Source organism: Micropterus salmoides, unplaced genomic scaffold (assembly GCF_014851395.1).
Source record: "Micropterus salmoides isolate LMB-PRFRI ecotype aquatic unplaced genomic scaffold, ASM1485139v1 Ms_hic_scaffold_1, whole genome shotgun sequence".
Lineage (NCBI taxonomy): Eukaryota > Metazoa > Chordata > Actinopteri > Centrarchiformes > Centrarchidae > Micropterus > Micropterus salmoides.
The window spans coordinates 30,025,100-30,041,899 of record NW_024040040.1 but is presented as its reverse complement, the minus strand read 5'-3'; the positions used below and the strand labels follow the sequence as shown (position 1 = coordinate 30,041,899).

Below are 16,800 nucleotides of genomic sequence, written 5' to 3'. Positions count from 1 at the left end.
TGGTAAAGATTCGATGATACAGCAGATGGGGCTGTGGAGTTACAGTTAATGAGGACGCTTTAGGAAACAGACTGACCTCAGAAAACAACAGAAAACATGAGAATACAGTCCACACACTTAACAAATATTTTAGATTTTTCAGTGCAGGTATTAGCTTTAATGAACGTTAGAATCAAATATATTTACTGTAGGTTCATGATATACTCTTGTAGTCTGCAGTTAAGGAACAAAGGCTTCATTTATGTGTGGATGTGAGTATGGTTTGCAGAACAGCCAGGTAGAAAGGAAATCATTATAATAATTATATAAATGTAATAACTCAAAGGCGTAAGGATAGATCCTCTTTGCAGCAAATGTGTTCTCTTGAATCGTCAATGAGCAAGTCCTTAAAGCCTAACCTGCTGTTTGTGGATCAGCAGAGGTTTTGTAGAAGGCAGAGATGTCAAATGTACTGTACACGACAACAGGAGAATTACAAAGATGGAGATAAACACAGTGTCTGAGCAGCAGAATAAGGCTAGCTGCTGCTGGCGTTATAGTTAGAAGATGACACAACATGACTCATCAGCTGATCTCCCCGACATGCTGATGACTGCTTGGATCTGTGTGTGTGTGTCTGTGTCTGTGTCCCTGTTTAGGTACAGATTGTGCTTCTGTGTTGCACAAAGTCATTCATTTCTTATCCTTGCTCATGCTGCACAATCCAATCTGAAACTTTGCCTCCTTGTGGTGGAAAGACGTATAACATAAGTTATATTCACAATTTAGAAAGCTTTATTTTGACAAAATGCCCACCAGAGAGTTTGGACCTTGCAGCTGACAGACATTCGCTGTGTTTCTCAGGGGCCCCTCAGCAGGATGAATGGCATCACAGGCTTATTTCCAGGTCCCGTGGTCAATGCTCCAGTGGCTACTTTGATGGCACCTCAGGACACAAACCTGCAGCCTAGTACAGTTAACATCTGATTTTCTCCTTATCACCAAAAACAAATCAATTTTGTCATTTTGTTCATAGTGCTTGTCAGATTTAAGACTTCATAGGCACTATGATGCAATAGACTTTAATTTAGTTTTTCTGATGTCATTGTGTGCAGCGAGAGAGAGAGAGTTAGTTTATTTTAATTTTTAACATATATATATATTTAACACATACTGTTTTATTTATTTTAATTTAATATAATATTTCATTTTACTTATTTACATTTTTTTAAAATATTTTTACAGAATTTTTATATTTTTATATTTTTTTATTATTTTATTTTGTTTTAACACACACAAAAACAACTTTTGCTGTTTTATTTCCTTATCTAATGAAATGTATGAAATTAATTGTCCTTATGTACTTTATATGTAGCTTTGGCAATATTGTTGCTATACATTCATGCCAATAAAGCTAATTTAAATTTGAGCAAAACACAGAGAGAGAGAGAGAGAGAGAGAGAGAGAGTAACGGTACACAAACTTCATAGTTCGGTATTTACCTCTGTTATGGGGTCATGGTAACGTATGTTTTCAGTAAAAAAAAACAGAAAATACATTTTTTGTCAATGATTTTGAAAAATGTAAACATTCAACAGTTGCACATAATTCTTACTGTAACAGATAATGCACTCAAATACTGCATATTTGTCAATAAGAAAAAATAAATAACACAAATGTCAGAAATGCTCCATTGAAACACTCAGACCTGTTTATAATTCCTGAACATTTGCAGCTTGACCTTGTTTATACAGGGCAGGCACAGCAGACTGACTAACCTGCACAATTTAAGGGATATTACAGCATGGCTCAGGCACTTTGACCATATGCTTAAATTCTTGTATGTATGTATGTATGTATGACCAAGTGAGGTTGCATATCTGCAGCAATAAACACTCCAATAGCATTAGTTATTGCTTTGGTACAGTCTGAATCTTCAGTGAGAGGATGCGTGAATGCTGTGCAGAGAAGGACTCTCCTTCCAGTCTGTTTTTGTCTTGTTCAGCTAATCGACACATTCACATGATCAAACGTCATGAATTATGTTTGAAGTGTTTCCACAGACAACTTCAGTTGAACAGTGTTGGCTTGACACTAATTATTGACATTTTCATAGTGCATCTCAAATCTTTTTCATCTTTTACAAATCCAAAATCTAAAAATATTAGAATAAAGAATGTAAAATACAGAAACATCGACCCGAGGAGAGCCTTTAATCTCAGTCTGGTTCAGTACACACAAACACAATCTTATGGAAGATTTCTGACTTGACAGTTGCCCAGTAGACACTCATTGACACCTCCCACCAGGAGGGTAAGCCACAGAAGGTCACTGCTGAAAGGGCTGACTGTTTTACAGAGAGCTTGATCAAAGCATATTTATGGAAAGTTGAGTGGAAGGTTAAAGTGTGGAAGGAAAAGGTGCACAAGCAACAGGGATGACGGCAGCCTTGAGAGGATTGTCAAACAAAGCAGATTCATGAACTTGGGGGAGCTTCCCAGAGTGGACTGAGGCTGGAGTCAGAGCATCAAGAGCCACCAGGCACAGATGTGTCCAGGAAATGAGCTACAAGTGTCACTTTCCCATTGTCAAGCAACTCCTGAATTAGAGACAACGTCAGAAGCGTCTTAAGCCTAGTTCACACTACACGATTTTTAGCCAGATTTGCTGCTCGGCGAGCTCGGCATCCGTCAGGCTATGATCGGGGGTAAGTCAGCGGTCGATCGGTGGTCGCCAGTCGTTATGTGTGAACTACTCAAATATCTGGCTGAGTCGGCAGCTTTTCACCACAAAACACTTTTTACTCACTTCCAGCTCTCTCTGTAGCACAGACAATCCCAGCTTTGGCGGCTGTGGCTCAGGAGGTAGAGCGGGTTGTCCATTAATCAGAAAGGTCGGTGGTTCAATCCCCGGCTCCTCCAGGCTGCGTGTCGAAGTGTCCTTGGGCAAGATACTGAACCCCGAATTGCCCCTGGTGGCTGTTCTGCCAGTGTGTGAATGTTAGTTTCTGTTTGAGCACTTAGACTCAGTGAATGAATGTGTGTATGAATGGTGAATGCAGATGTAGTGTAAAAGCGCTTTGAGTGGTCGAACTATACAAATACGGAGCATTTACCTGAGTGTGCTAATCCATTCTTTCACACAGATTTTTTTGTCTTTATAATTGGTATCTTTATAATAACAAAGAACAGCTGTTTCATGTGTAGGTTCGCGTCATTTGTTTTCTTGACAAAACGTAGTTTGGAGACCAGCATCGGGTGACAGAGTCGCTGTCAGCTCGTGTAGTGTGTGACCCCCTGTCACCGATCAGTCACATATTGTGAACGCCTTGACTTCAAGACTCCTGTCACAAGATGGCAAGTTGTGTAGTGTGAACGGCACAGCCATCGGCCGACGCTGAAAATCGTGTAGTCTGCACAAGCCTTTACCTGGGCTATGATGAGACAGCAAACTGAACTGGACTGTTGCTCAGTGGTCTATAGTCCTCTTATCAGATGAAAATAAATTTTTGCTTTTCATTTGGAAATCAAGGTCATAGAGTCTAGAAGACGAGAGGACAAAATCCAAGTTGCTTGAATTCCAGTGTGAAGTTTCCACAGTTGGCCCATATTTTTTTCTTTTTCTTCTTTTCAAAAATGGATAGCGCAAAGATTATCCCTAACATTTGCTATGTGTAGTTATGAGACCTTATCAAGAAAACATGACAAAATGCAGTTTAAAAATAAACTTTTTTTATTGTAATAAATAGTACTTTGAACATAAATGCAGCTGATTGCTGTGTTCTGTTGTGGATTTGTAGCATTCCAACAGGTGTTGCCACGCCGACAGGGCTCAACGTTAAACTGCAGCTGGCCCCACCGAAGACAGTTTTTACTGGCCCTCCACTAAAATGTAATCACAGTTAAAAAAAAAAAAAAAATTAAAAAGGTTAACAAAACAATTTACTTTTAAAACAAAACATGCTAACCAACTCAAACATGATGTGCTCTCTCTCCTACTGACAGCCATTTAATAAAAAAAAATGGACACAGAGCAGCGGATACTAGTCGCCTCTATCTTGATTGACTTGTTGCCATGGTAGCAATGGTGCCATGGTAGTTGACTTGGTAGCAACCTGTCAATCACAAGGTAGTCCCGCCCAAAAGCATATGCTGCATTATCGTCTATTTGCCCCTAAATAGGACATAATTTACTAAAAAAACATCATGTTGTGTTGAAGAATACTTGAAACTAGCGACTGCGAGCATAAATTCATTAGGAAAGTGTTTACTGAGGTAATAATTCAGCTGAGAAGTAGCAACATTTTACCATTATTTCTAATGGAACTGGACTTCTTTTTGCAACCAGTGGTCCTGCCCCCTGTTGTCTGTTAGAGAGAATGCAGGTTTAAGTTCCGTCTACATGGTTTCACTTTCAGACCCAGAGGTTGCCGCTGAGATTAGAGAAATAACATTTGACAGGCACTCGCCACATAACTACAACTCTGGATCGGACAACAGTGCGCGCCAAGAGCTGCAAAACAACTGCAGGATGTTGAGTTTCTAATTAATTTTTTTAAAAATACTAATGTTTTTGCACTGGCCCGATTGGGCCAATGAGCTAGTTCAACTGTCCCAACTTTACTTTTTATTTGCCCTGGGTCATCGGGCCACCTTTATTGTTGAGCCCGGGCCGATAATATTGGTCAGTCTCTAAACCTGGTTTAAAGGGGCACCCCATTGTGTAGGAGCAATCACTTAAATTGTGGTTATCACGATGATCAAATATAATAATAAATAATAACTTTAAGCAATATTTAAGCAATAAACTTCCTGGGGCACCACCAGAAGACTGGAAAGGCGCTAAACAAGTACAGACCATTTACATTTAACAAATTAATTATTAATATGGAACTCTGATTAATAATTACATTAGTAACTACAACCAAAATTACCTAGCTAGTAGGTTCAAGGATTTGGAGTTCAGCAGGTTCACAAGCATATACTTAATATACACATGCATTTATTAAAAAGCTAATCAAAAGCAAAACACACAATATACAATCTAACTAAATGCATTAAGCTAAAGAACACAAGGAGTGTGTGTGTGTGTGTGTGTATGAGGGTGCGTATCTGTGTATGTTTCTTTGTTCTGCCGCAGTATGGGCTGAAGGCTAGCATGCTGGATGATTAGCTGGCTGAACACTGAAAACTGGTGACCTAAAGCTCAGGCTTGGGCTGATAGCTGGGAACACGACTTAGAGGACACTTTCTTGTGTGCAAAAGACAAGACCGCCTCTTTGTGATGTTTACTATTTGCCTTCCTTCAATTTTTAAAAGTCAGAATTCAGGTCATATAGTTCATCAAAATAATCTTTGTTGGCTTGGTCGGAGGAGAGGCATGTTTCAAAATAAGTTCAGATTAAGTTACACAATGTCACACAACAAATTACTCTATGGGGTCCATTGGTCCTTACAGATGAGAACGAGTCACCTGCATGTTAACGCCACCTGTTTTTAAAGCATAAATACATTACAAAAATACACACACAAATATCTCGGTATAATGATATGGTCGTCTGCCATATTGCACATAAATAATAATTCAGCTATATCAGGCATGCATCTAGCTCTCTGTGGAATTGCCTTAAAGATAATCAGTACAAAATATGTATTTGATTTTTTTTTCTTAAAAAATCTAAATCTAAAAAGATGAAAATCATACAAGTTGTTCTTTATTTTCTATTTATTTAATAAATCTGTATATATATAGGTGATGACATGTTCTCTTGTTTATTCCTCTGTGTGTGTGTGTGTGTGTGTGTGTGTGTGTGTGTGCGCGTAGCCATGGCAGAGTTAGACCTGAGTCTGAGCGATGCACTGACAGACAGCGTTCCCCAGCCAGGCCCGGAGAGCCTAGTGGAAAGGGACTTTGTGGCTCAGCTGGAAGCGGAGGCCTTCGATGATCAGGTGGGGGAAACTGTGGGAAAGACGGACTACATTCCCCTGCTGGACACCGACGACACCAGGGCAGGTGAGACTGATATCATGTAGCCCACTGAAGCATGGGCAATGTATTATTCATCATGACTAAAAGCACAGTAATAAAAGTGAATAAGATAAGAAAAACTAACTCAGAGACTTAAGCTGATGATACACGGAGCAACTTTTAGAGCAATGGTGCTGGGCAATGTTACTGTCAATGGTAATGAGTAAAGATCACTACTGTAATCCCCTTCTCCCACCACTCTGCCACCCTCCCCGCACCACCACTATCCGTTCAAAACATAGTCGGACTTGCCACCAGCAAGATTGCCCAGCAAGATTGCTCAAAAAGTTGCCCTGCTTTAGGAGCACTTTGGGGAAAAAGTTCCCACTGAAATGGAATCACAAGATCACAACATATTTTCAAGCTCAGCCTGTTTGATATTGATCCGTGCAGACAATTTTTTTTGTGTCCAGGTTTTTTATATGCTTCCACCCCAACACAATGGAATTGAATGGACCTTTGGTCTGTACTGCTAAAAACATTGAAAATATATCTGTGAACATTCTCAATCATCCTGTGGAAGGCAACTGCAGTTGCTTTAGATTCTATTCTAACTTCCAGTTAAGATACTGATCTGATCTGAGGCTTTTATTTTTACAAAGTAGGTCATCCCAAGTTTCCTGTTCCTGGAACTTTTATTTTGATAAACAAGCATGAAGCATCATCCTGAGGTTCTTGTTAAGACACAGCCAGTCTATGGGGCTTTTATAAAAAAACAGAACAGAAAACAGAAATGGATGGAAACCAAAATGACAGTGTTTTTGTGTGTGTGTGCCTGCCTACATTGTGTTTCCTATATATATATATATAGTTTAAAGGTCCATGATTTGAATAGCCCTTATATTGCACGAACGATTAGAAAAATAATTCATTTGAATGATTCATAGCTCGAGTAAAAGTCCTTATGCAGAATGGCTCATTTCACAATAATAAATATCAGTGGATTATAGTTAGTAATGCATTAGTGTATTAGCATCACTAATGTTGCAGGTGCTAAAGATGGGGCTACATTTAAGTACTATATATACTGCTGGGTACCATAATCCATAATATTATGATTGATTTATATTTTGTATTCATGATCTAAATCTACAAAAATAACTAGTAACTATTGTTGTCAAATAAATGTAGTTGAGTAAAAAGTACAATATTTGACCCCAAAATGTAGTGGAGTAGATGTACAAAGTAGCATAAACGGGAAATACTCAAGTACCTTTAAATTGTACAGTACTTGAGTAAACGTACATTACATACCACCACTGTGAAGATGTGTGAAGTGTGAGGCCTGCCTGGTTGTGTGTCAAATTGACCTAATTAGCTCATCTCGATCAGCTGTGTGATCCCCCTGAAATCAAAGGTTGCCATGGTGATGGTGACCGCTTTGTAATTCCTGGCTCAGTCTCATATGTGTGCTATAAAAGGCCATGTCAGAATGACTTATTTCAGGAATATGGTGCGATGTACCAACTAGGGCTGAACGATTAATCGTTTTCAAATCAAAATTGCAAAATGTAAGTTAATTATACACTGCATCGTTTTAAACTGTCATGCAGTTACAAATTCATTCTGTTGTCATCCTTTTGTGGCAGATCTGCTCGTCAATCACAAGCTCCATGAGCCTCCTGTTAAAATCCTGGGAGATTTGTTATGACTGGTCACACTATTTGTGATTAATAGTAGGATTTGTGTTATGCCACGCCATTTCTCGCATTTGTAGTGCTCCCTTGTGGTTGATTTGAAAGAAACTTTCAGTGTATGCGTGAGGTCCTTATGTGGACATATCCTGGAAATTTGTCTTGATCGGGCAAACATTATCTAATTTGTAGCCTGATTTGCCTTATGTCATACAGTTTTTTTGCATTTTTGCATTTATAGTTCTTAACATCTGATTATATAGTCTATTTTGTGTTATTCCACGCCCATTTCTTGCATTTTTAGTGCCACCTCGTAGTAGATCTGTGATGGTTGGCCAAATGGTTGCTGATTTATGTCCATTTAATTCCAGAACCACTCCCCTTTTGAAGTTCATTGGTCAATATTTTGAAAACTAAGTGAGATACCGACAAGCTTTGGATAACTTTTGATCAGCTTGGTCCAATGATAAGCCAGTGAAAATTTGGTGGCATTCAGACCTACGGTCTAGGAGAAGATTTTAAAAATGTGTTTTTCAAAATGGCAGAAAACATTTCTAGATGGACCTTAATGGTTCTTGAGGCTTTTTTGTAGAACACACTCAGCTGGACTTTCCAGCTTCATGTAAGTCAACAATTCTTAATCTTACTTCTTCTGAGAGCTCTTTTGTTTGAAGCATGGTTCACATCAGGCAGGTTTCATGAGAATGCTAATAATAAATCATCCTGAATGACAGCAGATCTCATCTTAAACCATTACTGGCTAGTGTCATGTATGTTATATATTATTATATATATTATCATACTGTAGAGAATAATGCAGTTGAATGACAAACTATACCCCACTCTTTACACCAATCATGATATGAAATCTACAGCATAACTTTCTGATCAGGTGCCGTCGTGCTGTTGTGGAAGCCCACATAAGTTTTGTTTTACGGTGCACAGACTGTTACATTACAGAGTCATTGTTTTCCTTTAGCTTGAAATAATCCCATACTTTGGACACTTTCTTCTTCGTGCCTCACTATTTTTCTCTCTTCCTCCACTTTGCAAACAGCGCCATCATAAACACGTTGTGTTCACACAGCGTAAGTGCGAAGTGTGACAGTAATAAATGTCTGTGCGAAACAGTGCGCTATATAGTTTGCATACTTTAGTTTATGCTACTTTGTATATCTACTCCACTACATTTTGGGGTCAAGCATCGATGCAAAGAATTTGCGTCAAAGCTTGTTAGTAATCAAATAAATCGATTTAATCGATGAATCATTTCAGCCCTAGTTGAATGCATCTAATACTACATGACTGTCTACAACGAGGACCTGCAACTTTGAGATTTCATTTAACTATAACTACAACCACAGCCGTTTCACATCTACAGTGTCACACAAAGAGGAGCTAGATAACTTTGCCTGGCAGGAAGCTGTGTTATGTTTATGTTGTTGATCATTTCCGTCACGCCGACTATAAAAGTCGGCTCGCAGATATATTTAGAATACATCAGAAACTATAGTTTAGTGGTTTATTACCGTTAGAGCTCCTGATAAACATGGCATTAGCTTTGTGGCTAAACGGGCAGCATAGCTGCTGTAAGTGATTTTAGAGAATATTAAGAACTGATGTACTAGGGAGAAATGGTGGGACCGTTCGCTAGAACTGCAACATTGTTTCAGAAATAAATCTACAATCACTTTTGTTAGTAGCGTAGCCAGTAACACCCACCTACCGTAACATTAAACTGCTGTGAGCCGGGAGGAAACCGGGAGAGGGCAGTGAAAAACAGGAGGGTTAGCAAGTCATGAATGTTTTCCGGAAAGGAGAAGTGATTGGGGCTACTTTGATTATTATCCAGTGAAGGTTAAAGTCAAGGGCAACTGGACTTGGTTGAAGATACTGGAAGATGTTTCATCCCTCATCCATAGGACTTCTTCAGTTCTGACTGACTGGTAGGGAAACTCAGCTATTTAACCTCAGTGGGGTCGTTTGCCAGGATCGTCGATACCGCTGGTTCGTTAGTCTCCTGGTTGCTGTAACGACAGTCGTTACAGTCATTAGGACTACTCGAGGCCAAGACTGAACGACCATCGTTGGTATCTTCACCTGAGGCCAATAGGTTACGTTTGTTGAGTTTCCTGGGAAGTGATGAAAGGACAGCATTGTAAGTATGTTGTTGCGTTTGAAAAGAAGGTCAAACGCAATCTAGTGTATGCGTTCCAATGCAGTGAGGAATGCACAGACCTGTATATTGGGGAGACTAAACAACCACTACACAAACGCATGGCTCAACACAGAAGGGCCAACTCCTCAGGTCAAGACTCTGCAGTCTACTTACATCTGAAGGACAGAGGACACTCGTTTGAGGACCACCAGGTGCACATTTTAGACAGAGAAGATGGATGGTTTGAAAGAGGTGTCAAGGAAGCCACTTACAATGCTGTCCTTTCATCACTTCCCAGGAAACTCAACAAACGTAACCTATTGGCCTCAGGTGAAGATACCAACGATGGTCGTTCAGTCTAATGACTGTAACGACTGTGTAAATATTTAGAATCAGTCAGAATCATTTGACCTGCATCTGTAGCCTGAATTATTGTACATCCTGCTTTGTGGTAGGTCCCCTATAACAAAAACAATAGACAAAAAGCATTAGATCGGCTTGAATCAGAAGCTTTACTTCCACATCTGAGTCAGGAGCACAATTATTCACAATCATATCACTCACTTTAATCTGGAGGTGGAACAAAATCAGCTGGAGTTTGGTGTTGTTCCTTCATGTTTACATCAGGAAATTGTAACAAAAGAGTGCACGCTTGGTGATACTGTGCTGTGAGAACAAAAAGAAACAAGATTAGTTAATTTGTGTGACAATAGAATCGCAGATTAAGGTTACATGAAGAATTTTTATACATCAGACTGATAACACCTAGTAACAAGTGGGAAACCCTTTCTCTACTGATGAATAATATGAAAGAGGCTACTTTCGACTTCCTACACTCCTGTAGCTTGGTTGCTCCTGTGGGATAATCATAATTTGGTACTGCAAGTGCACAGGCTACTGAAGCAGCTCCTTAATGGTGTTAAAACTGCTTCCCCCTGAGGTAATCCATGTAAAGCAAACCTGAAGTTTGTCTGCTTTGTGTTTGCAGCACAACAATGGAGTCATTTAGGGTACTTCTCCACAATCAGAACAGATCATTTTGAAAAACATGACATGTTTTAGAGATTCATTCGCTTGCTTCATCTAAATCATCCTTTAAAACTTGGTTGAAGATGTGAGGACTGTGCTTGAAACTTTAGGTGGATGCAAATGCCATGTTAGTTAGATGCTCAGTTAGATGATCTCTAACTGAACACTAAAGAATGCCAAACATAAATCAGTTACCATACAGCAAGTAGTCTGCCTTAAGTAAAAGTAGAATAGGCATATCTCCGCATGATGCGGGTAGTGTCGGTATCCTGCCTTTAACACATTAATTGTCTTACCTTACATACTGGAGGCCACTTGGTGTGTGAGGGTAAGTGATGCTGCTGGAGCCACAGGGTACTTTGAGTGTGGATAGTGGCACACCAGCTTGCTCTGGCTGATCCAAAAGGACCTGGAAAGTTTCCTGCACTATTACTCGTCCCTGGGCTTCTTTGCTGCGGAAGCCTGAAACTCCCAAGATTCCTTGCACTTCTTTCTTTCCCATAACTGGTTGTTGTTGAGTCAACTTGAGAGAAGAAAACTTTCAGACACAATAGGTGCTTAAAAGTGCAAATGCTGCACTTGGGCTTTAGAGAAGCTTTTAAGGACTCCTAAAAACATAAAAAGTCCCTGGCATGTAATGGGGGGATTAAGGTCATTTATATTACACATGACGTTACTTGGTTATTCCCATGAGTATGGGATACCAAATGCTTGCTTTTAGTGTGGCTAACTTGTAAAGACCTGAAAAACAGATAAAGTGGGAAATCCCCATAAACACAGGTACACGTGCTGTAAATAAACTTAAATACACACAGGTACACATTGTCTCTTCTTAGTGTTCATCTGGTTCCACAGAGGAGAAATGGCTGAAGTCACTGACAGACGGCTGCAGGGCGGTGTTGCCAGTGATCAACTGTGGCATGCTGTGTGCATTTAGACCAACGCAGATATGCTGACGCATCGAGTGCCAAACAGCAGGGCGAGGCAGTCCACAAAGTATTGTCCTCTGTCAGCAGGAGAGCTAGATGGAGGAAGCACAGTTTGTTTTTTTTCACCAGAGTTGTTGGTTAGGTGCCCTGATGCACACGTAATGTGCCCCCGTACTGACCGATGTGTGTTTGATGAGACTGTACACATAATAGTCATACCTTGTGTGTATGTGTGTTTTTGCATGTGCTTTTAGGTGTTTGCATGCCTACGGGTTGTGTGTGTGTGTACTGTACATACGCATGTATTGACTGCAGAATGGCATTTTTATTAGTTTGTGTGTGTGAAAGAGAGAAATGGTCCTGTGACTTGTATCACAAAGTAGGATTAGTTGGTTTACTAGCTGTCTTTAGGCATAGTAGCTTTGTTTGTACAAAGCCTGCTCACTTTTAACCTGGTTAGATCACCATGGTAGCATATGCTGCACGGCTAAACGTCTCCAGAGCAGGTTAATGACTGATCAATTGGCTCACAAAGTACAGAGTTTACAATAAAGTAACAAGCAATAAAGAACAAGAGAGGCTTTTTTCATAGATCAGTAGAATCACTTTGCTCACTATATTAATTATTTTAGAGAAAGAAGAAATTAGTTTTGCACCACTATGTGTCCACATACTTTACCACACTAAGAGCAGACATACCTGGTGATTATAGCTACCCATGAGTTGCGCACACGGATGCACTCACTGGTAAGTAGCTCAGTAAAAGTGCATCATTTTGGTCAAATGGAACTTATCAGACATTCCTTTTTTTTCTTCATGTCTGCAGATTTTTTTTTTTCTTCTCGTTTTTTTTTTTTGACTGTACTTTTCCAGTAAGGAATAAGACTGCTATCAAGCAAACATGGATGTCAGCAATTAGGGATGCACAGAATGTTCAGCCCCCGAAATTAATTTGCCGAAAATAGAAAAAAAAAGCACTTTCGGTGTTTGGCCTAATAAGTCAAAAGACCGAAGAAATTTTACCAAACAATTAACGTTACATTTTGACATGTCGGCAGTGTGGAAACCTTTTAAAGTGTCTGAGAAAGACGCAAAACTCGCTGTTTGCAGACACCGTTCTGCTGAATTGTCTCCTAGCACATCCACTCCATCTGTGGCTGACTTCTTAGAAAAGGCAACAAACGGTCTGAACCACTTTGAGTGTTCCTGTCACTCGTTTCTGAGAAGGCGATTAAGCTAGCCGCACCTACATTTGGAGTGCACATGTATTCAAGCCTATATGGTAAATCTACTGAAATGAACCAGTGTGAGCTGACAGGCAGGTTAGAGACTTTATCCTGACAGTTTCTCTCTTTACAAAGACAGGTGTTGAAGTATGGGACTCCTACCTGAAGAGAGGCTGTCAAGTCTTCATGTTACGCGATACGAGAAACACATACAACATTATTTAAACTGGGTCGGACTTGATGAATTTAGCGTGAGGATACACATGTGACAACATTTGGTTTTCAAAATAAGGTGTCTATACAGTATGGAAATCAGATTAATTGGATTATATTCACAGAAAGTGTAAAATGTATTACACGTGTCCATTAAAAGTAAATGGATAAGAAAAAAAGATTTAGGCCCCTTTGTGGCTCACCAGTAGAGGTAGATCAGGTTGTCCACTAATTGTAGGGTTAGTGGTTCAGTCCCTGGCTTGTTGAAGTGTATTTGAGAAAGACAGCAAAGCCCAAATGGCTTCCAATGGTTAGACCAGCATCTGGCATGGTAGCTCACTGCCATCTGTGTGTGGAGAGTGTATAGGTGAATGAGGAACAAATTGCGAAGCAGTCAATTTACCAAAATCTTTGTGGTGTATGTGCACGTCTATAAATGTGTTCGTTTGAGTCAGTAATGTGCAGTGATTCATCAGTCTGATGTCACACAGTATCACCTCCTTCAGCATCTCACACTGACACCAGTCAATATGTGCTGTCCTCTGCTTGCCCCAGCGTGACCACAACAGGCCTGTGTGCTTTTAACAGGCACATTCACAGGCAGACGACACACACACACCTAATGCTCAGTGACTACAGTGAGGTGCCCTTTAAAAAGCCTTAAAAGTCAGGGTCAGTGGTTTCCATTTAATACCAGGCTCAGTCTGTCATATTTCTGCTGTACAAACCAATATGATGCAGTTTGATTTTTTTGGCCCGTCAAGTCATTAGCACTCAGATGGAAGTAATGCGTTTGCTTGTTTTTGTGTGTGTGTGTGTGTATGTGTGTGCAGACATGGGTACTACGTTGGAGAATGGAGAGCAGGAAGCTCATGGGGTGCAAAAGCCTGGTAAGAAATATCCCACAATTCCCTCTGCCGTTAATCAGTCTGCTAAGGCCACAAGGTCATCCTCATCCAGACCTGTCTTTTCTTGTCTTTCGACCTTGGTTTGCTTTCTTCTTGTTCTTCCCCTCAGCTCGATTGTGTGTGTTTGTGTGTGCCCTTAGTATTATTAGTTGCCTTTCAGAGCAGGATGTGAACTGCTCTGATTGCTCTCAGAGTACAAGGCTGTGGCTCTTTCTTTTTTTCAGTCTGAGTAGTTGAGCTGAAGAGGATAAGATATAATATTAATGCTAAATAGGAATTTCCTAGGGAACATTAAACATAAACAGTTTTTTTTCAATTGCTAATATGCAAAGGTCAAAACTGAAGCCACTCTTCATACATTTGCATTACCAACAAACTGTTAATCTCACCTACAAAACCATACAATACCATAACACTGGCAACAACTCTCACTTAGAAAGCACACATTGTCAATCATAACACACAGACCTATGAAACACTAACAGCATTACATAAATAATGAATTTTTGTCTTTGAAGTTTGAATGATTTTTTAACATAAATCAGTATAGTATCATAATAGAATAAGAATAACTATGTATTTTCAATGTATTGACTGTACTTAAGTACCACCCCCACTAAACAATGGAAGGGGAAACACTGCAGGTGTTTCAAAAGTTTTTAAATCAGTCAAACAGTGATATTCAGTATCTTGCTGTAACTTGTACAGTATGCACAACATTTTATTGATTGCTCAGTGTTGGATCAAATGACATCAAAATAATTGAAAACACACCCAAAACTAGCAGAATGATATTTTTTCCCAGAATTTTCTCACCAACATATTGACTGTAAGTGTTTTAAGTTTAAACTGACAAAAATATCCGAGTCTGGCACATGTGTAGTCACTGCCTCAACTTGTGAGAAGGTGTGTGGAAACAATTTCTCACCAGTAGCTCAGTCAGTTGGTCATCTACTCTAGGGAACTGAAGTTCCAGGGTTCAAATCCCCAGGTGACCAAGTCTGACTTGCCGACTATGGGTGTGTTCAGATCATAGTGAGTCAAAGTTTTCCTATTGTACTTGGATCCCGTGACACTTTCTTATTATTTTTCTGTGCTAATAAGTGTTTGTGCAGCAAAAACCTTAAAACCTGGAAACACGCAATTTTGCTGGTGGGTTGAACATTTCACCCAGTAGTCGGGTACATATACTTACTATATGCTCTCTGATCTCAAGGTGACGCTGTAATAATCAAGTTTGCGTTTCCACAATTATCTTTAAAAAAGGTTGGCTTCAAGTCCAAATTCTTTAATCACTTTAATCTCTGAAGTCATCGGTGTCTTGTCTTCTCCTCTGAAAATGTCAAATGATGTATTTTTCACGACTTGCTCGGATCCACGATCATTGCAGCTATATTTGTTGATTGAGATGACTTCCTGCTTGGTTAAGATTAGAGAAAAGGCAGTGATGATGACATTAATGAGGTGTCATGTTACCATAGTGTAGGTGACGGAGTAACTGGTCTCTCACTCATTTCTTTATTAAATACATAATGTAATAATTGTCTGCTAAGGTGCTGCACTTGGTGAAGCTATATCTCTATTTGGGAAGAATAGAGCTGTCAAACCTGCTCACTGCCGTATTTTATCTACTGTGTATGTTCCATTGAAGCCTCGTTTAGATGGATGTTGGTGACAGTGGAAGGAGGGATCAGCATGTAAATCAGACATCTGTGTCGGCATGTTCACTGCTTAGCTGTCTGGCTGTTTGCATGAATTTGTGCATGTGTGTATTTCTAATACAGAGAAAAACTGTTGGAAGGATGCTTAAGTTTTGGTTAAAGTCTGTCTCTCGTTTCTAACACTATAACGGTCATTAGATCGACAGTAATAGAGGAGTACAGTGTGAGGTGTGATAATTTTTTCCCCCCAGTGGGCCTACTTTAGTAGAAAGAGCATCTGGCCTTGTCGAGGAGCATTGGATTCATTCATCACTGTTATTGCAGCAGACCCCAGGGAGAGCACACAGGCGGTATAAGTAGTAACTGGGTCAGAGAATTGAGAGCGCAAGCTGAATCCTGACAGAGCAAATGCAGATGTGTGTATGTGTGAGTGTGTACTGTATGTGGTGAGACACTGCATGCCACCAATGCATGAAACGTGTCTGCATGGCACATAAGTATATGATGAGCATTATTCATTTCTGGTGTATAGCCCTCGGAATAAGATAAATCTTCTTTTTCTCATGTAAGTCAAGTATTTGACATTGGTTAGATGAGTTTCAGTTGATTTTGTGACAGCTTTACTAACCTGATTTCTTCCCTTTCCCCCCTTATCTCTTCCCTTCATTCTACTTTTTTCTTCTTGTCCCTCTGCATAATTATATTCATGCTCTTATTTCCTTTTTCCTCTTAATTTCTCTTTCTGTTGATGCACTTTTAAAACTTTTTCCCTCTTTTTTCCCTCTTTTTTCCCCTTCCTTTTGATTGCTGTCATCGCCATTTTTTTTTTTTACTGTACTTCCCTTTTCTCCCCATTATTTCTCTTCTCTCCTACTTTCCCAATGCCCGTGCTTCAGAGGACTAGAACCTGCCTCCATCGCCAGCCGACTATTAATCAGCTGTGCTTTCGTGCACCTCTCCCCTCTCCTTGTGCAACAAACACACACACACACACACACACACACACACACACACACACACACACACACACACACAC

The 16,800-nt window shown here is 39.8% G+C and overlaps 1 protein-coding gene across 1 annotated transcript in view; it reads left to right on the top strand.

The window, feature by feature from the left end:
* The window catches only part of LOC119882129 (microtubule-associated protein 4), a 138,441-nt gene that overhangs the window by 20,351 nt on the left and 101,290 nt on the right, over nucleotides 1-16,800 (top strand). Inside the window, exons 2-3 of the mRNA XM_038692172.1 lie at nucleotides 5,803-5,991; nucleotides 14,029-14,085. Of these exons, the coding sequence (XP_038548100.1) occupies nucleotides 5,805-5,991; nucleotides 14,029-14,085 (244 nt within the window). The 5' untranslated portion in view covers nucleotides 5,803-5,804. The remainder of the gene's footprint in view (nucleotides 1-5,802; nucleotides 5,992-14,028; nucleotides 14,086-16,800) is intronic.